Raw genomic sequence first — 25719 nt, 5'->3', positions numbered from 1 at the left:
GGTGGGGGGGCGGGATTATATGTGGTGATGTGGTGGGGGGCAGGTTTAAGTGTGGTGATGTGGTGGGGGGGCGGGATTATGTTTGTTGATGTGGTGGGGGACGGGTGTTATGAATAAGTCACTGGAGAAAAAAAAAAATGCAAGCTAAGTCCATAAAACCGGAGAGGTTGGTAGCTAGCGGATTGCAGACCCCTGATCCTATTCACAACAACTAACAGTAGCCGTGGAGCATTCCTACGGTGGTCCTAGACGCCTCTTCACAGCCGGAGAACTAAATAAGCCTAAAGAAAGGGGAAATCTAAACTGCCCCAGAGCAGACCCCAAAGCAATAGACAGCCCCCAACATGTATTGTCAGTGAAAACAGATGAAAACACAAACACAGACAGAAAGACAGGCAGAGCAAATGATGGGGCCCAACTAACTAGATAGGAAAGGACAGAAAAGATGCTGGCTGCAATCCGCAAAAACCCTACCAAAAATGTCCCAAAACGTCTGATAGGAAAAACGGCCCTGAAGTCACTAGACTTCAAAATCCCTATATCAGCACTCCGATATATTCTGAAGACAGAGCAAAAGAGATTTAACTGATCAGGGACAAAAATGGAAATTCAGCAAAGCCCCAGCCAGGCTGGCTGAACACAAAACTAAGCAAATCAGACAAAATCTCATGGAACAATAACAGAGCAAAACATAGCTTTAGAAGACAGGAACTGAACTGGATGCCAGAGCTCAGAGCAGAGAAATCATCAGCAACCCTACAGGGCGTCGGCTGCCTTATATCCACTCAGAGATTCCGGATGTCCAATCGCAATCCACCTGTTCAGGTGACAGGTCTCTCCCATCCAAATCAGTTTCACGACCTCCCTTCACCAGCAGAAGGAGTTCATCAGACATCAATGGTGAACGAGAAAATGAGCTCACAACAGTCGGGATTATGTGTGATGATGTGGTGGGGGGAGAGATTATGTGTGGTGATGTGGTGGGGGGAGGGATTATTTGTGGTGATGTGGTGGGGGGCTGGGATTATGTGTGGTGATGTGGTGGGGGTGGGATTATGTGTGATGATGTGGTGGGGGTGGGATTATGTGTGGTAATGTGGTAGGGGCAGGATTATGTGTGGCGATGTGGTGGGGGGCGGGATTATGTGTGGTGATGTGGTGGGGGTGCGGGATTATGTGTGGTGATGTGGTGGGGGGCCGGGATTATGTGTGGTGATGTGGTGGGGGGCGGGACTATGTGTGGTAATGTGGTGGAGGGGGGAGATTATGTGTGGTGATGTGGTGGGGGCAGGATTATGTGTGGTGATGTGGTGGGGGCGGGATTATATGTGGTGATGTGGTGGGGGGCCGGGATTATGTGTGGTGATGTGGTGGGGGGGCGGGATTATGTGTGGTGATGTGGTGGGGGGCGGGACTATGTGTGGTGATGTGGTGCATGGGCGGGATTATGTGTGGTGATGTGGTGGGGGGTGGGATTATGTGTGGTGATGTGGTGGGGGGGCGGGATTATGTGTGGTGATGTGGTGGGGGCCGGGATTATGTGTGGTGATGTGGTGGGGGGGCGGGATTATGTGTGGTGATGTGTTGGGGGCAGGATTATGTGTGGTGATGTGGTGGGGGGCGGGATTATGTGTGGTGATGTGGTGGGGGGCAGGATTATGTGTGGTGATGTGGTGGGGGGGTGGGATTGTGTGTGGTGATGTGGTGGGGGGGCCGGATTGTGTGTGGTAATGTGGTGGGGGGCAGGATTGTGTGTGGTAATGTGGTGGGGGGGCCGTATTATGTGTGGTAATGTGGTGGGGGCGGGATTGTGTGTGGTGATGTGGTGGGGGGCAGAGCTACTGTGCAGGGGGCGGGATAAGGGAGTAATCACGATGCCTCTTATATATATATAGATATATATATAACATTGAAAGACAGAAGAAAAGCTGCCAATTCAGCAGCTATGTAATGTAAAATCACAGAAGGAGCTGACAGGATATAAGAGATGGATTACATACAGTAAATACAAATAAAATAGGTAGATATACAGATATCTGTAACAAATACAATTAGTACATTGTGTGTGTGAAGCTTACTGTACATGTATTTAACAAAAGATTATTTTTCTGAAAAAAATGGCATGGGCTCCAGCATCATTTTCGTAACCAACAGAGGGAAAGCTGACGGCGGGGAGCCGATATTTATAGCCTGGAAGGGGGTAATACCCATGGAGCTTTCCAGGTAATTAATATCAGCTCACAACTGTATACTTACCCTTTACTGGCTACTAAAATGGGGGACCCTAAAAAAATTATGTAGGGTCCCCCTATAATTAATAACCAGCAAAGGCTATGCAGACAGCTGTGGGCTGATATTAATAGCTTAGGAAGGGGCCATGGATACTGACCCCTACTAGGCTAAAAACATCATCTCTCAGCCACCCCAGAAAAGGCTCATCTCTAAGATGCGCCAATTATGGCACTAAGCCTCGCTCTTTCCACTTGCCCTGTAGCGGTGGCAAGTGGGGTGATAGCTGGGGGGTTAATGTCACCTTTGTATTGTCAGGTGACATTAAGCCCTGAGGTTGTTAAGTGAGAGGTGTCAATAAGACGACCCCAATTACTAACCCCATAGTCACATTGTATGAAAACACAGACATCCAGAATAAAGTCTCTTATTTGAAAGAATGACAAAGACTCCTTTAATAAATCTTAATTAAACCATACTTATGACGTCGCCCAATCCCCCAACACCCTTGTCATCTGTAAAAGAGTTAAAAAACAAAAATATTCCTCACCTTTCCACAGAGATGCTGCTAATCCATTTGTCCCATGACGGGTCTAGCTCTGCTACATCTAGATGGCAGGCAGCATGGATGCATGATGCTTCCATACAGCATGTCATCCAGCAGAGACACTGAGCACCATGTGCTCAGTGTCACCCTGTGAACTCGTATTACCTGTCAGAGGGCACCGCGAGCGTGAGAAAGCTCTCCTGCTCGTGGTGCCATCAGACAGGTCCTGCGAGTTCACAGCCAATTAACTCAATTCACCTTTCTGACCTTAATGCAAGCTCAGTGGGAAAATTTTACTAATGGAGAGGTGTCTGTAAGACATCTATCCATTACTAGTCCTATAGTTATAGGGTGGAAAAAAACAGCCAGAATAAAGTCTTTTATTTGAAATAAAACAAAACACACTTTTACTTTTTTAATTTAAAATAAAAACTAAAATAAAAAAACAACAATATCCCTCACCTGTCCATCGTGCTGTCCCACGCCGTAATCCATGTGTGGGGGATAAACAGTTTTCAACCTGAATGGTGTCAAGATGCGACCATCCAGGGTGAGAACCACTGGTGAATGTAAAGTTGTGACCAAAAGTATTGACACCCCTGCAATTTTGTCAGCTAATACTCAGTTTCTTCCTTGAAAATGATTGCAATCACAAATTCTTTGGTATTATTATCTTCATTTAATATGTCTTAAATGAAAAAACACAAAAGAATGAAGCAAAAACCAAAACATTGATCATTTCACACAAAACTCCAAAAATGGGCCAGACAAAAAGTATTGGCACCGTCAGCCTAATACTTGGTTGCACAACCTTTAGCCAAAATAACTGCGACCAACCGCTTCCGGTAACCATCAATGAGTTTCTTACAATGCTCTGCTGGAATTTTAGACCATTCTTCTTTGGCAAACTACTCCAGGTCCCTGATATTTGAAGGGTGCCTTTTCCAAACTGCCATTTTAGATCTCTCCACAGGTGTTCTATGGGATTCAGGTCTGGACTCATTGCTGGCCACCTTAGAAGACTCCAGTGCTTTCTCTCAAACCATTTTCTAGTGCTTTTTGAAGTGTGTTTTGGGTCATTGTCCTGCTGGAAGACCCATGACCTCTGAGGGAGACCCAGCTTTCTCACACTGGGCCCTACATTATACCGCAAAATTTGTTGGTAGTCTTCAGACTTCATAATGCCATGCACACGGTCAAGCAGTCCAGTGCCAGAGGCAGCAAAGCAACCCCAAAACATCAGGGAACCTCCGCCATGTTTGACTGTATGGACCGAGTTTTTTTCTTTGAATGCCTCTTTTTTTCTCCTGTAAACTCTATGTTGATGCCTTTGCCCAAAAAGCTCTACTTTTGTCTCATCTGACCGGAGAACATTGTTCCAAAACATTTTAGGCTTTTTCAGGTAAGTTTTGGCAAACTCCAGCCTGGCTTTTTTATGTCTCGGGGTAAGAAGTGGGGTCTTCCTGGGTCTCCTACCATACAGTCCCTTTTCATTCAGACGCCGACGGATAGTACGGGTTGACACTGTTGTACCCTCGGACTGCAGGGCAGCTTGAACTTGTTTGGATGTTAGTCAAGGTTCTTTATCCAACATCCGCACAATCTTGCATTGAAAGCTCTTGTCAATTTTTCTTTTCCATCCAAATCTAGGGAGGTTAGCCACAGTGCCATGGGCTTTAAACTTCTTGATGACACTGCGCACTGTAGACACAGGAACATTCAGGTCTTTGGAGATGGACTTGTAGCCTTGAGATTGCTCATGTTTCCTCACAATTTGGTTTCTCAAGTCCTCAGACAGTTCTTTCGTCTTCTTTCTTTTCTCCATGCTCAATGTAGTACACACAAGGACACAGGACAGAGGTTGAGTCAACTTTAATCCATGTCAACTGGCTGCAAGTGTGATTTAGTTATTGCCAACACCTGTTAGGTGCCACAGGTAAGTTACAGGTGCTGTTAATTACACAAATTAGAGAAGCATCACATGATTTTTGGAACAGTGCGAATTCTTTCGTCCACCCTATTTTTTATGTTTGGTGTGGAATTATATCCAATTTGGCGTTAGGACAATTCTTTTTGTGTTTTTTCATTTAAGACAAATTAAATGAAGATAATAATAACAAAGAATTTGTGTTTGCAATAATTTTCAGGAAGAAACTGAGTATTATCTGACAAAATTGCAGGGGTGTCAATACTTTTGGCCACAACTGTACTGCTGCGAGTGCAGCTTCAGTGACTAGCAGTGATGTCATCGAGGTTACCTCCGGGATAAACTGCGGTGACCGCTAGCGGGGATCTCACCGACATGAACTTTATACCTCTGATCGCAGCTTCAGGCTCACGCTGTCTGCCTGGCATAGATGATTTCACCACCGATCAGAAGTGTGGCAAACACTGGATGTTCGGGCCCCCATTCAAGTGAACGGGGTCCGGGTACTGTTCTGGTACCCGAACCCAAAACTTTTTGTAACTTTTCAGCCGAACCCGCCGGACCCGAATATCAAGGTGTCCGAACTTCTCTAATCATAACCACACAAGAGCTCCTATCCATAGTGTAGGGATTCATGCTTTCAGGTAGGCATTAGGTAGCTTTCACATAGTGTGAGACATTGACCGGCGTTATTGTGAATGTGTATGTGTCGCAGAGGCGGAGGTCCTCTACGCTGTAAGCCTGGAATGTTGCTCTGGAACCTGTAGTTCCACAAGACTTGTTTAGTTTATAAGGGACAGGGCTTACAGGGTTATCTGGAAAGCTGGGAGGGTCTGGCTAACCACACACCTCCCATCAGTTGGTGTGTCTCATAGGATATAATGAGTCTGGACACATTGTCTCTGTGTTGGAAGGTCCTACAAGAGGACAGGTTTCTTGAAAAGCACATGGTGGATATCATGCACCTGCAGAGTCTATGACGGCTGCTGCATTGGGGAAGCTACCGTCCTTCTGAGGGTCTGGAACTGACGGGGTTGAACTTGTCGAGCAAGTCATCATACGGGTCAGTGATCCCAGTAAGGCAGCTTCCCTGGAAGTTAGGAATGACAAAAAGTCAGCGTGTGGCGCAGAGCTCCTGGAAGGTAACCTCGGACAAGGGGGTTGTATGAAAGGAAGACAGGTGTATCTGCTATTGGAACAGACTGATGGTCATAACAGGTTCCATTGATGTAATGAAATGGACTATACTGTATGCGATTTATGCTGTCTAAACAAACCGAACAGACAGTTTAAGTGGAAAACTGTTCCTGTGTGCCTTAATCCTGCTGCCCAAGTGAGTGTACCCCAACACATTCAGTGAGCGCTATCTCACAATAGGCACAAGATTACTGGGTGAAAACAAGGTGACATTTATTTCCACTTGGCGGGTTACACAATGCCAACACAAAACCATAAACACAAAATCCCTAGCCTTGTCCAGGTACTAACTAAATGGAACAGACCCTGGCTATTCACCCACTGCTGAGCTAGTTCCAGTTTGGTCAAACACAACAGCTATTGTCGAAAGCAACCACTAAAACTTGCAGTTCACTGCACACTGCCTTTGCAGGCTCTTCTTAGAAAGGGATTCTTGCTTGTCTCTTTCTCCAGCTCCAATACAATCCACTCTGTTCAACTTTCCCCCGTTTACTAAGGTGAACACTTAGCCTGGTTATATGCAGAGCTAACCTAGAGAGCGAGCTAGGATTTAATCCTAGCCTACCTGGCTTGGCTACAATGTAGATACCAATATGTTTATTAGCTAAGGTTATTTGCATAGTAGTCTGTTCTAATAAAAAAGTAGCTGATGAGAAATATGCCTTTAATTTAACACCTAGAATAATGATATTATGTAATTAAACATAGGCCTATGTGTGGTACACTGAATATAAAATAAATCATAAAGGGTTACCATCTGTGGTTTTATATTTTCATAGACTTACCATATATAGAAAAGCCATGATACCTAAACTGTGCTGCACAACTTTTCTTGATATAGCTGCATAAAGTATGTAAACGAGAGAGGAACAATGATAATGGCATTGCTCATTAAGGGATTATCATTTGTCAAGTAATTTCTGCTATCATATACATAAACGCAATTCAACATTATTGGAACTTTGCAGCTACAATGAAAATATTAAAGCTGAGCAAATATATCTTGTATAAACACATGGATGCTGTGTAAATATATATTTGAATATTTGAGTTAAACATTTTCGTCTGTGCTCACTGATGATCTTTCCTCCTTTATGCAATGGAATAAAAATGAGCACATACTTTGAGGATGAGTCTTAAGATTAGCAATGAAAACATTATCATTTTATCCAACAAAACATTGGCAAAATCCAAGTGAATGGTGCGGATCAAGACTGAAGAAATGAAGTGATAGATTTTCAATCTTACATAGTCATGACTTTGCAAGCCAACAAGAATATAGCATTGGCACATCTACAGAATAGTTCATTGTGACTATTAAATTGGTTCAGCCAAAGTAACAAGCATAAAAGTATATTTCATGTCATTTAATACTGAGTCAAATAGCACACTTCAATCTTTAGTTGTATTATTCCTAAAAGGAATCCAATACTGGGAACACCTTTCACTGTTAATACAGTTAGGTCCATATATATTTGGACAGAGACAACATTTTTCTAATTTTGGTTCTAGACATTACCACAATGAATTTTAAACAAAACCATTCAGATGCAGCTGAAGTTCAGACTTTCAGCTTTCATTTGAGGGTATCCACATTAAAATTGGATGAAGGGTTTAGGAGTTTCAGCTCCTTAACAAGTGCCACCCTGTTTTTAAAGGGACCAAAAGTAATTGGACAATTGACTCCAAGGCTATTTCATGGACAGGTGTGGGCAATCCCTTCGTTATGTCATTCTCAATTAAGCAGATAAAAGGCTTGGAGTTGATTTGAGGTGTGGTGCTTGCATTTGGAAGGTTTTGCTGTGAAGGAAACATGCAGTCAAAGGAGCTCTCCATGCAAGTGAGACAAGCCATCCTTAAGCTGCAAAAACAGAAAAAACCCATCCGAGAAATTGATACAACATTAGGAGTGGCAAAATCTACAATTTGGTACATCCTGAGAAAGAAAGAAAGCACTGGTGAACTCATCAATGCAAAAAGACCTGGGCGCCCACAGAAGACAACAGTGGTGGATGATCGCAGAATAGTCTCCATGGTGAAGAGAAACCCCTTCACAACAGCCAACCAAGTGAGCAACACTCTCCAGGAGGTAGGCGTATCAATATCCAAATCTACCATAAAGAGAAGACTGCATGAAAGTAAATACAGAGGGTTCACTGAACGGTGCAAGCCACTCATAAGCATCCAGAATGAAAAGGCTAGACTGGACTTTGCTAAAAAAATCTATAAAAGCCAGCACAGTTCTGGAAGAACATTCTTTGGACAGATGAAACCAAGATCAACCTCTACCAGAATGATGGAATGATGGAAAGAGAAAAGTATGGCGAAGGCATGGTACAGCTCATGATCCAAAGCATACCACATCATCTGTAAAACACGGCGGAGGCAGTGTGATGGCTTGGGCATGCTGGGCTGCTAGTGGCACTGGGTCACTTGTGTTTATTGATGATGTGACACAGGACAGAAGCAGCCGAATGAGTTCTGAGGTATCCAGAGCCATACTGTGTGCTCAGATCCAGCCAAATGCAGCCAAACTGATTGGTCATCGTTTCATACTACAGATGGACAATGACCCAAAACATAAAGCCAAAGCAACCCAGGAGTTTATTAAAGCAAAGAAGTGGAATATTCGTGAATGGCCAAGTCAGTCACCTGATCTCAACCCAATTGAGCATGCATTTCACTTGTTAAAGACTGAACTTCAGATAGAAAGGCCCACAAACAAGCAGCAACTGAAAACCACCGCAGTGAAGGCCTGGCAGAGCATCAAAAAGGATGAAACACAGCGTCTGGTGATGTCCATGAGTTCAAGACTTCAGGCAGTCATTGTCAACAAAGGGTTTTCAACCAAGTACTAGAAATGAACATTTTATTTACAATTATTTAATCTGTCCAATTACTTTTGGTCCATTTTAAAACAGGGTGGCACATGTTAAGGAGCTGAAACTCCTAAACCCTTCATCCAATTTTAATGTGGATACCCTCAAATGAAAGCTGAAAGTCTGAACTTCAACTGCATCTGAATTGTTTTGTTTAAAATTCATTGTGGTAATGTCTAGAACCAAAATTAGAAAAATGTTGTCTCTGTCCAAATATATATGGACCTAACTGTATGTCACATGTTAACAGGGAATGTAAAGGAGCACTCAAGAGCTGAGCCTTCTTCATATGTGGTTGTCAATGGCTTGGTTTATACAGTAAACACCCCCCAATCTCCACCTAAAACTGCCATGATGAGAGATAACGTTATGCAGTTTAACCATTTGGATGCCGCAGTTAATAGCCACTGCAGCATCTAAGTGGTTAAGCAGATGAAAGATCTCAGGTTCAAGTTCTATAGTGAGATTAAAAATAAAAACATGGAAATGTAAAAAAGTCAATAAAATCTGAACCATAAAAAAGAGGCTGATAATCTGACAACAGAACATAGATGAAAGGTGTAATAACATATGAGCCTGACTCTCTGTACATACAAAAAGGATCTCAAATCAAAAAGGACGTTGTAGGTGTGCCGAAAAAGAAAACTGTTCTACACAAGCATTTGTGTAAATATGGAAGAGTCATTGAAGGTATTTCCAGATGTTTACCTGAAAACCTTGGGTAGAATACCAATCTCACTATAAGCACTTTGTGCAGTCAGATCCTGCACAAGGCTTATTTGAAATACGTATTTTCATTGGGTCCAACAGAAGCCATAAATGAAAAAAAGCTTCTACAGTCACCCTGTGTTATATGCTGAAGATAAGTCTATATACTTTGGGGACGTATATGTGACAGAATTATGTACCGTATTTACTTACATGTATCTATATGCATATTTTCCAAAATCATCCATAAAAAACATTCAAAAAAGCTTGAAAAATCTTAACAGAAAATGCTTCAGGAAAATGTAAACAAAACACTTCAGGAAATGATAATATGCTTTCAAAAAACTGCTTCAGGATGTAAAACATTGAGAAAAGGGGCACATACAAGGAGCATTTCCTGAAGTGGTTTCTGTATGAGAAATTTTTTGGTCTTGACCTTCTCAAATAAAACTTCATGTGCACACAACCTTAACTGTTACTTTTATTTTAGTAAGGAGGTATACTCTACTGAGATACTACCATCAGATTGGTGGGTGTCTGACAACCGGGACCCCAAACAATCAGTAATTAGTAGCTCCAGCTGGATGTAAGCCAGGATTGGTGCTAAAATAGCACGGCTCCGTACACTGTGTAATGGCTGTTCCCACACACTGCAGCTCAGCCCTTAGTAAAGTGGGAGCTGTGCTGTTCCAGCTCCTTACACTGTTTACTTCTATCCTACAAACAAACCCTTTAGGTCACATTTCAAAGGGCAATGACTGTTGTTTTAAATACTTTTTCCAAAAAGTTACTTTTTAAATCTCCTTTTCAGACTCTTCAAACTAAAATAAATATATCAATGTATCATTCAATGTGAAATATTCAATATAATTATGTAAAAGGTTTTTCTAAGCCAGCAAGTAAGTGTTTTCCCCTGTTAATTTGCTTGGCTATAACTGCAAATATATTACTCAATATTGCTGATACCATAAGATCTGTACACATTATTAAAATAATGCAGTTGAGAAAATTATTTCTTTTTCCAATCATCAATGCAACACAATTGTCTTTCCTATTGTCCACATACAGTTGGGACTAATTTATGGGGTTGAATTAAAGGAATAGGTACATAAATACCATGAATGTTTCTTATTAGTGTGATGTTCTGTAAAACCTGCACAAACATCAAGAGAACATTGGAAAAACAACTAAAATGAAAAATAAAGGTGCAAGATGTGTAGCGTACAGACATACCACTTATGTCTACATGCATATATCTTCATGTAATCGCCAGAACACAGCAGACCGAAAATCTCTCTGTTCCAGGTTCTAGTAAATTTTTCAATCGGTGGTCACATTTACGTAAAATCACTATATCAATAAAAATTCTAAGGAAAATTTTACTGGAGTAATCTCATAGAGGAACATAATAATAATTAATAATAAATGTGTTCAATCTCAGTCTGTCCATGTGGAAAATGAGCAAGCTAAGCTGCACATACTTTTTTATAAAAGCGGTGATAGCACAAAATGGACAAGTCTGATAATTTTCAAGGCACAATTCTGTCGAATGTCTCCCATGAAGTTTGGCCTGGTTAGCTTCCAGGGAGAATATTTAGCGACAATTAGGTGACACTTTTCCTATCAGCACTAACTTGTCACTCCCTCCTCCCCACTCTTCACTACACAGACCCATAAGGTAAAACTTATCATGCTGCCCAGCCTGACATGCTCAATCTAGAGCCATTAAGTGTAAAGTGCTGAGAAATATGTTGGTATTAGATAGATAAAATTATTAATATCAAACTGCCATCATTTTAAAGCCAAGATACTGATACCAAAATCCTCGCACAAGCCGTTATACTCTAGTTGTGGTAATCAGTCCACATATGTATGTCTGTGAGAGTGCAAGGTGGTAAAGTGGTTTTCTGGGGCTAAGATACTGAATACTTATCCTTAACGGTCCATCAATGTCAGGTCGGTGAGGGTCCGATACTCGCCAACCCCACTGCTCAGTTGATACTTGGTGCCAAGCCATCCAAAAGTGTACAGAGTTGGAACACAACAATCAGTGCACTGTTGAGTAGCCATTCTAGGATACTGCATCTCGGGTACCATTGAAGTGAATTTGATCTGAGCTGTAGTACAAAGTACTAAGAAAAGGAAGAGACAGCACTACTGTAAGGTATGCACACTACACCTGAAAAAGTACCGTAAAAAATGATAAACTTTATTGGCATACAATTACAAAATGTGACATTAAAACATCAATAAAAAAGCACATGTGGATACAATCACTCATGCCCCCTGCAATTATAAAGTATCATGTAAGCACAATACAGCAAATAGACCCCATGATTTGCAATATAAGTGTCAGTATGATTCATAGTAATACATATCTGATATACTCTAGGGATTAGAAGACTTAGGCTACTTTCACAAATCCGTCTGGGAGATTCCGGCGGTGTGCGGCGAAAAGCCGGACGGCCGGAAGCGGAGGCAGCGGAAGTAGCTGCGGCGCAACTTACGGCGGACTCGGCAGTCGTCACCGCAGTAACGGGGGAAGACCACTTTTTGAGAGAGAGAGAGTGAGGGAGATATCCGAGCATGCGCAGAGGTGGAAAACTGCAAGCGGTGGCTGGATCAGGTAAAAGCCTGATCCGGCTGCCGGACGTTACCATTGCCTTTCATTGGCCCACAGAGCCGGAAGTGCTGTATGCGTGCATGTCTGGCTTTTTTCGCCGGACAAAAAAACGTTGCAGCGCGCGTTCTGTCCGGCTGCCGGACAGCAGATTTCAGCCGGATCCGGTAAAACTGGAACAAACAGAAGCACATGCGGCGCGATCCGGCGCATGTGCTATTCAATGACAAAAAAATGCATCCGGCTGAAAAAAAAAACGGATCCGTTTCTTTACACACATGCCGGATTGCGCCTGATGGCAAAATCCGGATGTGTGAAAGAGGCCTTAAAGATATAACATTTGTGCATGCTTGGTAGCTCCCTGACGCGGTTCCCAAAACCCGATTAAGGGTAAAAGAACCTGAAGTACACAAGTAACAGCATGAAGAACCCCAACTAGCTGAATACCAAAAATATAATCACTAGATTATATCAAATATGTATTACTGACACTTACATTGCAAATCATGGGGTCTATTTGCTGTATTGTGCTTACTTGATACTTTATAATTGTAGGGGACATGAGTGATTGTTTCCACATGTGTTTTTATTGATGTTTTTTTAATGTTACATTTTGTAATTGTGTGCCAATAAAGTTTATCATTTTTTACAGTTTTTTCTCAGGTGTAGTGTGCATACCTTACAGTAGTGCTGCCTCTTCCTTTTTTTATTCCCCATTTTACTACTGGGTGTTGCACCTCCCTACATTATGTTGCATTATAGTAGTGTGCCTGGGTTACTCTAATTGCAGTACACAGTAATATCCGCTGCACAGTGTACAGAATTGTGATATACCAGTCCTAGCCATTTTGAACTGCCGATGGCCACAGGACCTAGTGTGTCAGACTCACACTAATCTGACATTTATGGCCTATCCTAATTTTAAGTTAACATCTTAGTCCCGTGCAGCCACTTTGAGCCATCTTGCATTCTCTTTAAATTATTCTCTTTAAATCTGGGTATGCGTTGCAGGTTTTACAGCAGGGGAGAGGAAGATCTGTTATCACAAGGAAACAAACTTACAGTGAGGTCGCTTCTAATAGCAAAGTTCTCCGGTTTGACATCACAAAGGTGGAGCCGATGAGAAAACTCGTTGTCAAACTGATGTACCATATCTAAGAAACTGATGGCAATATCAAGGAGAGCGTTCATCTTTTCCTCACCTGTTTTGCACTGACCAACAACTTCTTCCAAGGAAAATAGATTTTGTTTCCAGGATTGTCCAGCACTGAGAAACTCTACTGCATAGAAGTGTCCACAGGTCCCAACCACACGTAGGACATGTCTACTAAAGTCGTGAAGCAAATTAAAGAGTAGATACTCTTCTTGTTGGTATAAAGACCACATACTTGCAAGTTCTACTCTCCAGTTAGGACTATGTTTCCTTTCAGGCCACAGAGGTAGTAGGGTGCTGTTAGGCAAGTCCAAACCCAGAGTGTTTTTAATTTCCACAGCTACCATTACCAAAAGTTCTGTGTCTGTAAGAGATTGAGCATCAGATTCATCCAAGAAGATAGGAGCTTGGAATTGGAAAAAGGCATCATTTTTGGATTTCAATATTATTGATGTGCCTTGCCAGTCAGCTTGTAGAACTTTTTTACCCCGTTGGTAATATAGACAGTGCTTATACATCAGTTTTTCAGTCACACATAGATCTTCACATAGATCTCCGGTCACAGCTCTGATGTTGTAATCATAGCACTACAGATGGGAAATAAAAGATTAAAAATTAGGAAACATGAATATTAATTATAGATATTCATCGTTTATAGCTATACATCACATATAGTTAATTATGTGTCGTATTGTCAATTTACATGCTAGATTAGCAATAACTATAACATACACACATTTGTGCTAGGACTATTTGCATAGAATTGTGATTAGCTGAAATTTCAGTTATATCACAAAATTTCTTAAAGGATTGATGCAATAATTTGTTGTAATATAAAGAATGAAGCAAATTCACAAAAAGTCTTATTATACCAAAACGTATACCTAGCTACAGATTACAAACAACCTTTTATTGTCTAAAGGTACTGTCACACTTAGCGATGCACCAGCGATATGACGCAATCAGGATCGCTGGTGCATCGCTAAGTGGTCGCTAGTGAGTTGCCACACAGGCAGATCTCACCAGCGACATAGCAGGGGTCAGGGCTCGCTACTTACCTGTCAGACGAGGCGATCCTGACGTCCTCCCTCCGCGTCGCTCGTCGGCGCCACAGGAGGCCCAGCAGGAAGCCACTGACGAGAAATGGCCCAGGACGTTCTCGCGCGATCAGCGATAATCAGCGTTTGAGCCGGTCGGAGGTAAGTATCAGACATAGCGATATCGCTAGCAATATCGCTGCTACGTCACAAAAACAAGTGACGTTACAGCGATATTGCTAGCGATATCGCTTAGTGTGACAGGCCCTTTATACTCCTGTCTATATGGAGGGTGGACTGTAGACTTTCCATGTTTGCTCCATATGGTCTGCATTAATATGCTTTGTTGTTATCTGGTTTCTTTGAATGTACTGACAAATTTCCTACATACACAATAGAAATATGCAAATCAAATGATGGTTGATACAAGCATTTGGCCAATACCTACCTCCACCGACACTTCCATATTCAGGATCACTTTTTTGGCAGTTTGGAGGTGAAGAAAATTGAAAGGGTTGGCATTAATAAGGAGAGAGTAAGTAAGTCATACTGCAGAACCTATTGGATCTATGATCTATCTAGGGCCTATTCCACTTGTAAGAATCATGGTAAATTTAGAGCATGAATGGCCTAAACTGACATGTACTAGATGTGATTGCTGTCTTTGAAATGCTGTACCCAGGGTTATATGATGAAAAGCTAGCAAGCCATCACAAAAGGACACAGTCAACTATCTCAGCAAACACTTTCAAGACCAAGGTGTTTTTTAGGTTAACTGTGGAGGAAAGATATGTGCAGATGAACAGTGCAGACTGTTGTTGAAGCAGTGTGGACTGACAGTATCACTGGCCTTGGTGGAGTTAGTTGATGCAAGAGAGTCCACTGTGACTGTGCTAAATTATGTCAGTTTGGTGGGAATCAGGGGTGCAGATCTTTTCTATGTCCAGTCAGTGATGTTAAATGTACCAACTCTGAGAGCACTAGGAATGAGCTCATCATTGGACAGTTGCAAAATCCAAAGACAGATGGCAGGCACCGTCACATACATCCACACCTACGAACTGCACTCAGTGTGTGTGAGCCGCAGCCGGCAATTAGCTGTTAACCCTTAGGTGCACATTCATGAAAAAACAGGCAAATCCAGGTTGTAAAATTGTAGAATGAATGGCAATCACAGGGTAACATGGTCAAGGATTTATTGTAAAGACATGTCAACGGGAGAACGGGTGACCCGTGGAAGTGCCTTCTCCGCGCAAAACGATCGTGGTTGCTCCTTTTCAGCTCCCGTTCTCCCGTTGACATGTCTTTACAATAAAGCCTTGACCACGTTACCCAGAGAGTGCCATTCTTTCTACAATTTTACAATCATCATTGGACAGGTTGTCTGAAGGCCAGAGGAGCAGCCTAAATAACTGACTTCTCTTGAAGTTCTCAGCCTCCTCAAAGTAACCAGAACCATAAAATATTTGTATGACTGGAATTGCAGTCACAATGTTTGGACATGCCACGGGTCTCATCACCTGATCTCAACAGCCTCTGATATACCAATGAGGCTGGTATGGTCTGATCAGGTGCCAGTGGCCATTGCAGGCATTGTGGTCCACCCTCGGACTATGAATGTCAGGCATATGAAATCAGCTTCAAACTGTCTTACGCTAGTTTTGACTAAATCTTTCTAAATTGTCAGGTCACAAAAGAAACAGAATTCAGTAAAAGAAATGCATGACATCGTTTCCAAATAAAGGACATTGTGTCATCTATGGGCTTACTTTCTCAACTTAATACAGAAGATGATTCCTGGCAGTGCAATAGTCACTTAAGCAATCAAACTAAAAGCTAATTGTAACTTTGGATTAAATTTTATAGTTGTCAATAATAGGTCATTGCTTTAACAATATTTAATTATAATAAATGCAATAAAAATATGATATACTCTGGTAATTAGTGGCAAAAATTCTGAATCTAAAACTGAACACTTATGAATTGATCAATAATAGATGGCCTTAGTTATATTGTTTCACTAAAAATCAAAAATTGATGAAGAGGTCCTTTAAGTTCAGGTTAATTTAAAGAAAGAAATATTCATTAGGAGTCACTTATGCTATAGGCCAGTGGTCCCCAACCTTTTTTGCACCAGGGTCCAGCTTCAAGCAAGACCATTTTTCCATGGCCTGGTGGGGTGGGGCAGGGGTGGGGCTTTGGTCATATGAGGGCGGCCTATATAGTACAATGGCCCCACACCTGTAATCCCCCATATTTAGTATGATGGCTCCACACCTGTAATCTCCCAATATAAAGTATGATGGCCCCGCACTTGTAATCCCCCATATACAGTACGATGGACCCACACATATACACAGTGTATAGCTTAGCTCAGGGATGCTCACCTACACAATATACATCTCTGTTACAGTATATAGCTCTGTTCAAAGTATATAGCTCAGGACGGGGATGCTCACCTATACAGCTCTGGTTACAGTATATAGCTTAGCTCAGGGATGCTTACCTACACAATATACAGCTCTGTTCACAGTAAACAGCTCTGGTTACAGTATATAGCTTAGCTCAGGGATGCTCACCTACACAATATACAGCTCTGTTCACAGTATATAGCTTAGGTCAGGGATGCTCACCTGCACAGCTCTGGTTACAGTATATAGCTCAAGTAGCTCAGGTCGGGAATGCGCGCAAATATATATAGCACACAGCAGCTATCACAGGCGCACGAGTCCGTACAGACTGAGTGCGCTCCTGAATGCGCGTCTTCCACCTTCTAAGCCCGCCCCACGCTGCCCTGATGCACCAATCAGCGTCAGGCCAATTGCAGCCTATCAAAGCACGGAGCTGCACAGCCAATGAGCGGCTGCAGCTCCCAGAGACTTCCACTCCCCTGACACTCCCACTACACAAAGGATCTTCCAAGTGCAAACTCGCAGCCCCACACATGGAAAATTAAAGGGGCCAGCAGCCGCCACAGATCACACAGTCAGTGCTTAGTGCTGCGGCAAAAAACCCCCAACGGCCCGGTCCTGGTCCATGATCAAGTGGTTGGGGACCCCTGCTATAGGCAATATTTCTAGGTAAATATATTAAAGATCCCCTTCTGCATACAAGGTGCATATATACACTCACTGGCCACTTTATTAGGTACACCATGCTAGTAAGGGGTTGGACCCCCTTTTGCCTTCAGAACTGCCTCAATTCTTCGTGGCAGAGATTCAACAAGGTGCTGGAAGCATTCCTCAGAGATTTTGGACCATATTGACATGATGGCATCACACAGTTGGCGCAGATTTGTCGGCTGCACATCCCTGATGCGAATCTCCCGTTCCACCACATCCCAAAGATGCTCTATTGGATTGAGATCTGGTGACTGAGGAGGCCATTTGAGTACAGTAAACTCATTGTCATGTTCAAGAAACCAATCTGAGATGATTCGAGCTTTATGACATGGCGCATTATCCTGCTGAAAGTAGCCATCAGATGTTGGGTACATTGTGGTCATAAAGGGATGGACATGGTCAGCAACAATACTCAGGTAGGCTGTGGCGTTGCAACGATGCTCAATTGGTACCAAGGGGCCCAAAGAGTGCCCAGAAAAAATTCCCCACACCATGACACCACCACCACCAGCCTGAACCGTTGATACAAGGCAGGATGGATCCATGCTTTCATGTTGTTTACGCCAAATTCTGACCCTACCATCCGAATGTCGCAGCAGAAATCGAGACTCATCAGACCAGGCAACGTTTTTCCAATCTTCTACTGTCCAATTTCGATGAGCTTGTGCAAATTGTAGCCTCAGTTTCCTGTTCTTAGCTGAGAGGAGTGGTACCCAGTGTGGTCTTCTGCTGCTGTAGCCCATCTGCCTCAAAGTTCGACGCACTGTGCGTTCAGAGATGCTCTTCTGCCTACCTTGGTTGTAACGGGTGGCAATTTGAGTCACTGTTGCCTTTCTATCAGCTCGAACCAGTCTGCCCATTCTCCTCTGACCTCTGGCATCAACATGGCATTTCCGGCCACAGAACTGCCGCTCACTGGATTTTTTTTCTTTTTCGGACCATTCTCTGTAAACCCTAGAGATGGTTGTGCGTGAAAATCCCAGTAGATCAGCAGTTTCTGAAATTCTCAGACCAGCCCTTCTGGCACCAACAATCATGCCACGTTCAAAGGCACTCAAATCACCTTTCTTCCCCATACTGATGCTCGGTTTGAACTGCAGGAGATTGTCTTGATCATGTCTACATGCCTAAATGCACTGAGTTGCCGCCATGTGATTGGCTGATTAGAAATTAAGTCTTAACACACAGTTGGACAGGTGTACCTAATAAAGTGGCCAGTGAGTGTATATATATATATATATATATATATATATATATATATTGTGGTGTAGTTACCACTATGTCAGCTAGGGGGCGCTGTGTGGGTGTCCCAGGACGGGTGTACAGGCACATTCAGTGTGGTAACAGGAGCAGGGTCCTAAATGACCATTATGGGTCTCAAGGTGGGTGGCCTTGGGATGCAGGCTCCAGGGTGTATTGATCAGCAGAGGTACTGCTGATCTTTCTGTTACACTGTGTCAGGGAAGCCTGTGTGTGTCTATACAACCTTTAGTGATGTCATAGCCATGTGATCACCTGTGGGTGTGGTTACAGGGCTATGTATTTGAGGTGTTTGGCACATGTGAGAGAGTGGAGGGAGTCTGTGAGAGTGTGGACAGACTTCCCTGTGTCCAGGTGGGACACTACAGAGAGGGGCCTGTGTGCTAAGGAAGGAGAAGCCTTCCTGGGTCTGCGGCTGCAGATAGAGCGCTGCTCTGGACATTGCCCTGAGCTGGGTATATTAGTTGTATATGGGGAGGACTACACCTCCCAGCATGTGCTGAGACTCTCAGTCCGAGTCTGAAGCCACGGACATTTCTGTTCCTTTGCCTGAAGTGAAGGTTACATTTCAGTGTTATGCTGTCTATGGTTTATGGAGTAATAAACCTGGTGAAATTTTAAAGGAACGTGCCTCATGTTTGTCTCCCGCTGCACCTAAGCGAGTCGAATCCCTACAATTGGTGACAGACTGCGGGCAGCGATTCCCAGAAGCACGTGTGGCAGCGCAGGCGGTTCTGAGCCAGGAGAGCAGACGGTCTGACAACCGTGAGTAATACTGACCGAGGTCAGAGAAAGTGACTGTATTAAAATTTGTGGGATACCTCTGAGGAGAAGAGGCGTCCAGGAACCTGTGTGGCCGACACAGGTAACAGACAGGAGTCTGTGTTGCACTGGGGTCAGTGAGAGACTGTGTTCCTGGAGGGGTCAGTGAGCAAGGTCCTGGAGGGTCAGTGTTGGGAGGAGCCCTGAAGCACGTGCTATGACCTTGGACCTGGTGAGGCATGTGTTGGGCAGTCTCAGGTGGAGACGGATGTCCTGAAGAGCACTCGCTGAGCCCCTGGACCTGGTGAGACCGGTGTGTTGGGAAACCCTGGGAGGAGGGCTGCTCCCCGAATAGCACCCGGTGTGCGCCTGTGTGTTGGACGGTCTCAGGTGGAGACGGTACGTCCTGAGTGGCACACGAACAGGACATGTGAGAGACTGTGCATGTGTTTTTTTCTTTTTTTTTCTTTTCCTCTGCAAAACCTGAAGGTGCTTGCTGTGGCTCAGTGGGGTCACGAAGGTCTCGCAGCACAAGGACCTGGTGTTTTTCTTTTTTGGGATCTGCCCTGGGAGCATTGGTAGCAGACGCTGTCTGTCTACACCATCCTGCTGCAGCTTTATTGCATGTGACTAAGCGGATACAGTAGTTGTGGCTTTACACAACTATTAAGGGTGAGTACCCTGTATTATTGCTGCATAACCCATTATACCTGCACTGGTAAGGCCCTATGGGCGCACTTTTGTGGCTTTTTTATCTTTGAGGGTGACAAGCGGCTTCCAGTAACCCGGCGGGGTTACGAAGGTGACAAGCGGCTTCCGGTGGATCGGCGCGTCCACGAAGATGGCGCAGCAGGAGCTGCAGTGACACCAGCCGCTGTGTATGTGTGTGAACAGCAGCCGGAGGTGACGGTGATCAGTGACAGCAGGAGCTGTGGTGGTGCCAACAAAGACTTGTGTGGTATCGTTAAAAGACAAACTGTACTGTGTGAACTGTGGCATAAGAAGTTCTGCAGAACCGACATGGGGAAATCCCAAAAGGGGGCGGTGACCCAAAAGGGAGTGGTAACAAAAAAAGGGGTGGAGTCCCAAAAGGGGGCGGTGACACAAATTGGAGTGGTAACCAAAAAAGGGGTGGAGTCACAAAAGGGGGCGGTGACCCAAATTGGAGTGGCAACCCAAAGTGGGCTGGTGGTCCAGAAAGTGGCCAAGTGTGAAGAAGTGACAGCACTGGGTGACTCAGTAGGTATGTCTGGAGTACCGCAGTGTATGTGCAGGTCTTTTTCAGAATGTGGAATATCCTTTCCAGGTAGTAATGATGGGCCACAGATGTGTACAGTGATGCTGCACCGGGAAGGAGCCTTTGGTCGGCTGGACTCAAAGAGTCAGGTGACTCTGACAGGAACGCCTCTCGTTTTCTCTCTGACCGAGAAAAACGTCAGGGTTCGCTGTAAACACGGGGTCACGGTGAACTACGCAGTAGACACAGTAGTGTTTGAGGGGACCAAAGGTGGTGAGTGCCAAGGTAGAGGGATACCACGGGACTTAGTCTATGCCTGGGAGAGGGGCCGGGACTTTCTTTTGTTTGATGACGTTTGGTCTGACGATGGAGATGCTTCGACTGTGGGGCAAGCAGACACTGAGACAGTGACGGCTCCTGACATGGACAGGTCAGAGGTAGAACTGACCAGAGGAAGAAGTACATCTGCCCAACTGACGGACCTGACGTCTCGTGATAAGACAGATGGTGGGCTGGGAGATGAGACTACTGGACTAGACACATTGGTGCTGGACGGTAACTGGAGGGTTCACTCGACTGGTGTGACTGACCCAGTGGTACCCTTTGATGATATAATTAAAGAGGTAGTGGTGAGACACGTGCTGGCCAAAAGAGAACAAGATCATGAGATACAGCTGATAAAGGAGACTGTAACAGAACATGTCGAACGGGAAAGAGTCCTAAGGCAAGCAGCTGAGCACAGAGTGGATGAGCTGGAGAAGGAAGTCTCTGAGCTCAGAGGTCACCTGTCAGCATGTAAAACCATGAACAAGACCCTGTTGGAAGATATGGAGGTGCTCAGAGAGGCCCAAGAGAAGCATCAACAGGAGATTCTCAGGAGAGAGGATCAGCGTCGCTACCTGGCAGAGGAGCGAGATAAAGTTCTGCAAGAACTCAGTGGAGTAGTAAAAGGTCTTCTGCAGAAGAAGTGGATGGGTGAAGACGTACAGCGGCCGTGCCCGACTGATAGCAAGGCAGAACTGCCAAAGCCCATCTTGGAAAAGGGTCCTGAAGACTGTAAATCTCAGGAAGATGGTGAACCAAGAGCTGCACAAGACAGTCACCCGGTCTTGGCAGATACCTTGAGGGAAGTGTCCGTGGGGAACCCAGAGCCATCTGTCCAGGATGAGAGCAAGTCCATGACCTTCAAGTGCGTGATGGAGGTACCCGAAGACGTGCGAGAAGCGTGTGCCAGCGAAGGTGTGCATGAGACCTTTAAAAAGGCAGTAAAGGCCTATAGTGTGAGCTGGGCACCAGAAACAGACCAGTTGGTGATACTGGCAGAAACGGAAGACACAGAGAGAAGGGTGGCTGTCCAGAAGGAGATGCACCTACAATGTCTCCGCACGAAACAGATGCTCGTGAAGCGTAATTGGAAAAAGGCTCGACGTCTGGAGCTTGCAAGGGAAGCACAAAGTCGGCTGGGCTTTGTGGAAGACATAATTCCGGTGCCCAGAAATCTGGTGGGGAAAGTCGTTGGCAGATTTGGAAAGGTGATGCAGGAGATGGTGAATCGATCCTGTGTGAAGAGAGTGAGGATCCCACCTGCTGGTGAAATCCAAGTCGTTATTGAAGATGACATGGTTCCTGTCATTGTGGTTGGTTCGGTGGAAAGCATTGGGAAGCTTCGCATGCTCCTGGAATATCGGGTAGCGTACCTGAAGGAGATTGAGCAGCTAAGACAGGATCGACTGCAGATGAATGAGCAGATAGAGAACGTCAGGTGGCGTCCCCCTCCAACCCAAGGTGTAAGGACCCGAAGGGATCCTCCAAGGAATGAAAGGACAGGTAGTCGAAGGCAAGAACGTCGAGAGTCCGCAAGTGGCCGTTCTAATCTTAGTAACATAGGCACGAGACTCGGTGGTGGACATAGCGACAGAGGGTCAGACTTAGACCAGCCAGTTGGCCCAGCTGGACGTGGGACTCATGACCGTGCGAACTGGGAGAGCCAGCCAGTGAGAGAAAGGTCGCGTGATGAAGCACACTGCAGACAGGTGGAGACTAAAGAGTGTCTGGTCACACTGACGGACGTTGACGGGAAGGCCAAAGCCCAAGGCTGAGATACTGACCGCTGGGGGCAGGGGAGGCCTAACGTAAATATGCAGTATGACTACCGAAACAGACGGAGATGGTCCTCCCGACTGGTAGGGCAAGGTGACATGGGTGCCAGGTCTCAAGATCCCTGGGTGATGTCATGTGTTCAACCCCACAAGTTTGAACAGAGGGGGGAGGTATGTGGTGTAGTTACCACTATGTCAGCTAGGGGGCGCTGTGTGGGTGTCCCAGGACGGGTGTACAGGCACATTCAGTGTGGTAACAGGAGCAGGGTCCTAAATGACCATTATGGGTCTCAAGGTGGGTGGCCTTGGGATGCAGGCTCCAGGGTGTATTGATCAGCAGAGGTACTGCTGATCTTTCTGTTACACTGTGTCAGGGAAGCCTGTGTGTGTCTATACAACCTTTAGTGATGTCATAGCCATGTGATCACCTGTGGGTGTGGTTACAGGGCTATGTAATTGAGGTGTTTGGCACATGTGAGAGAGTGGAGGGAGTCTGTGAGAGTGTGGACAGACTTCCCTGTGTCCAGGTGGGACACTACAGAGAGGGGCCTGTGTGCTAAGGAAGGAGAAGCCTTCCTGGGTCTGCGGCTGCAGATAGAGCGCTGCTCTGGACATTGCCCTGAGCTGGGTATATTAGTTGTATATGGGGAGGACTACACCTCCCAGCATGTGCTGAGACTCTCAGTCCGAGTCTGAAGCCACAGACATTTCTGTTCCTTTGCCTGAAGTGAAGGTTACATTTCAGTGTTATGCTGTCTATGGTTTATGGAGTAATAAACCTGGTGAAATTTTAAAGGAACGTGCCTCATGTTTGTCTCCCGCTGCACCTAAGCGAGTCGAATCCCTACAATATGTATATATATATATATATATATATATATATACATTGTATAAACTATGTCATATTCACTACATGGCCAAAAGTACGTGACAGTTGCCAAGCAATTACAAGATTTTGCAGTGTGTCCTTGGAAATTTGTGCCCATTCAGGAAAAGGGGAATTCTTTGAGATTGGATTCTGACTTTGGTCAAGAAGGACCGACCTGTTATTTGCATTCCAACTGATGAGGTGTAGGCTACAAAAGTTTCTCAATAGCTTTGTCAAGTTTAATGTCATTGACCTGTACAATACAACCCATACCTGTGTTTGCCTATGGAGACTGTATGGCTGTGTGTTGGATTGTATGCACCTATTTGCAGTAGTGGTGGCTGAGACATCTAACAACAATAATGTGTCCAGATAATTGACTTTAGTTTGTTTCGTGTACTTGCCATAGTAGATCGATAGATAGATAGATAGATAGATAGATAAATAAAAGTCCAAAGATTGAAGAAAGGTTCTCACTAAGGAGCCGAAATGTTGCCATGCTGGGCGGGCCATTAAAAAAAGAAGCTTTTTTTACTTGAATGGTGTGCTGCCTCCAATCTTTGGACTTAAATTGAAAGTTTTGGTAAATACCAAGGGGGCTTTGCACCCAAATAGCTCTTTTCTGTGCTGTTATAATTTTTTTCTTCTTAGATAGATAGACAGAGAGATAGATAATACAATTTGTGAGAATCAATTTTCAGGACTCAATCCATCAGTAATCTGTGGCCATTGGACAGAAGCCCTAAGAGCTGCCTCCTACCTGACAGCATTCATGACTCTTCTTTCACACCTCCAACCAGGCACATAGTTACATGCACATCATGCCGGAACGATGATGCCGCACCAGGCCAGCTAACCAAAAAGATGGGCTGCTGATATACATAGTGTCATCTTCTCTAAACATAAATGATATAAATAAACTGGAGCAGTGGGCAGCAACTAACAGAATGGTTTTTAACAGGGAAAAATGCAAAGTACTACATCTGGGCAATAAAAATGAAAAAAGCATATACAGAATGGGAGGAATAGGGCTAAGCAACAGCACATGTGAAAAAGACTTGGTTATACTAATAGATCACAGACTGAATATGAGTCAACAGTGTGATGCAGCAGCAAAAAAGGCAAATGCAATTCTAGGATGTATTAACAGAAGCATACAGTCTAGATCACGTGAAGTAATTATTGCCTTCTACTCCTCTTTGGTCAGACCTCATCTGGAATGCTGTGTCCAGTTTTGGGCACCACATTTTAAAAAAAAGACATCAACAAACTGGAGCAAGTTCAGAAAAGAGCGACCAGAATGGTGACCGGTCTGCAAACCCTGTCTTATGAGGAAAGGTTGCAGGATTTGGGAATGCAGAAAAGAAGACTGAGAGGAGACTTAATAGCTGTCTACAAATATCTCAAGGGCTATCACAATGTAGAAGGATCATCTTTATTCTCATTTGCACAAGGAAAGACTAGAAGCAATGGGATGAAACTGAATGGGAGGAGACACAGATTAGATATTAGAAAAAACTTTTTGACAGAGTGATCAATGAGTGGAACAGGCTGCCACGAGAAGTGGTGAGTTCTCCTTCAATAAAGGTCTTCAAACAGAGGCTGGACAGACATCTGACTGGGATGATTTAGTGAATCCTGCTTTGAGCAGGGGGTTGGACCAGATGGCCCAGGAAGTCCCTTCCAACTCTACGATTCTATGATTCTATGATGCCTTCAGGTGTGAGGCATTTCTCAGGGCCCCCATCCAGGGACCACAGATTACTGAAGTGGCTTACGGACCGGGACCTGCGAATCGTTTCCCACCCAATGTAATGGATATTAAATTTAAAAATTATTTTTAGACCTAAGATTAAAAACAGCTTGGAATTACAGATATTCTGTGATGAATATGTCATAGGCATGGCTTTTACTGACTTGTACTATTTATGCAGGCCTCAAGCAGGAAAATGCTTTTCCTGCAGTCTGCTTCTGAATGATTCGTTTGACTAATCAAGAGTATAGAATATCGTTTTCTCCACCTTTAACACAATGAACCGGGGGCAACATCCTGCAGTATTAAGATAAACCACAG

The 25719-nt window shown here is 44.2% G+C and overlaps 1 protein-coding gene across 1 annotated transcript in view; it reads right to left on the bottom strand.

The window, feature by feature from the left end:
* DIPK1C (divergent protein kinase domain 1C) overlaps window positions 1-25719 on the bottom strand; it is a 168742-nt gene that overhangs the window by 123029 nt on the left and 19994 nt on the right. Inside the window, exon 2 of the mRNA XM_073589981.1 lies at window positions 13170-13847. Within this exon, the coding sequence (XP_073446082.1) occupies window positions 13170-13847 (678 nt within the window). The remainder of the gene's footprint in view (window positions 1-13169; window positions 13848-25719) is intronic.

The sequence above is a fragment of the Dendrobates tinctorius genome, unplaced genomic scaffold, assembly GCF_039654945.1.
Source record: "Dendrobates tinctorius isolate UK_male_01 unplaced genomic scaffold, ASM3965494v1 ptg000115l, whole genome shotgun sequence".
Lineage (NCBI taxonomy): Eukaryota > Metazoa > Chordata > Amphibia > Anura > Dendrobatidae > Dendrobates > Dendrobates tinctorius.
This window is presented reverse-complemented; position numbering and strand designations above follow the sequence as displayed.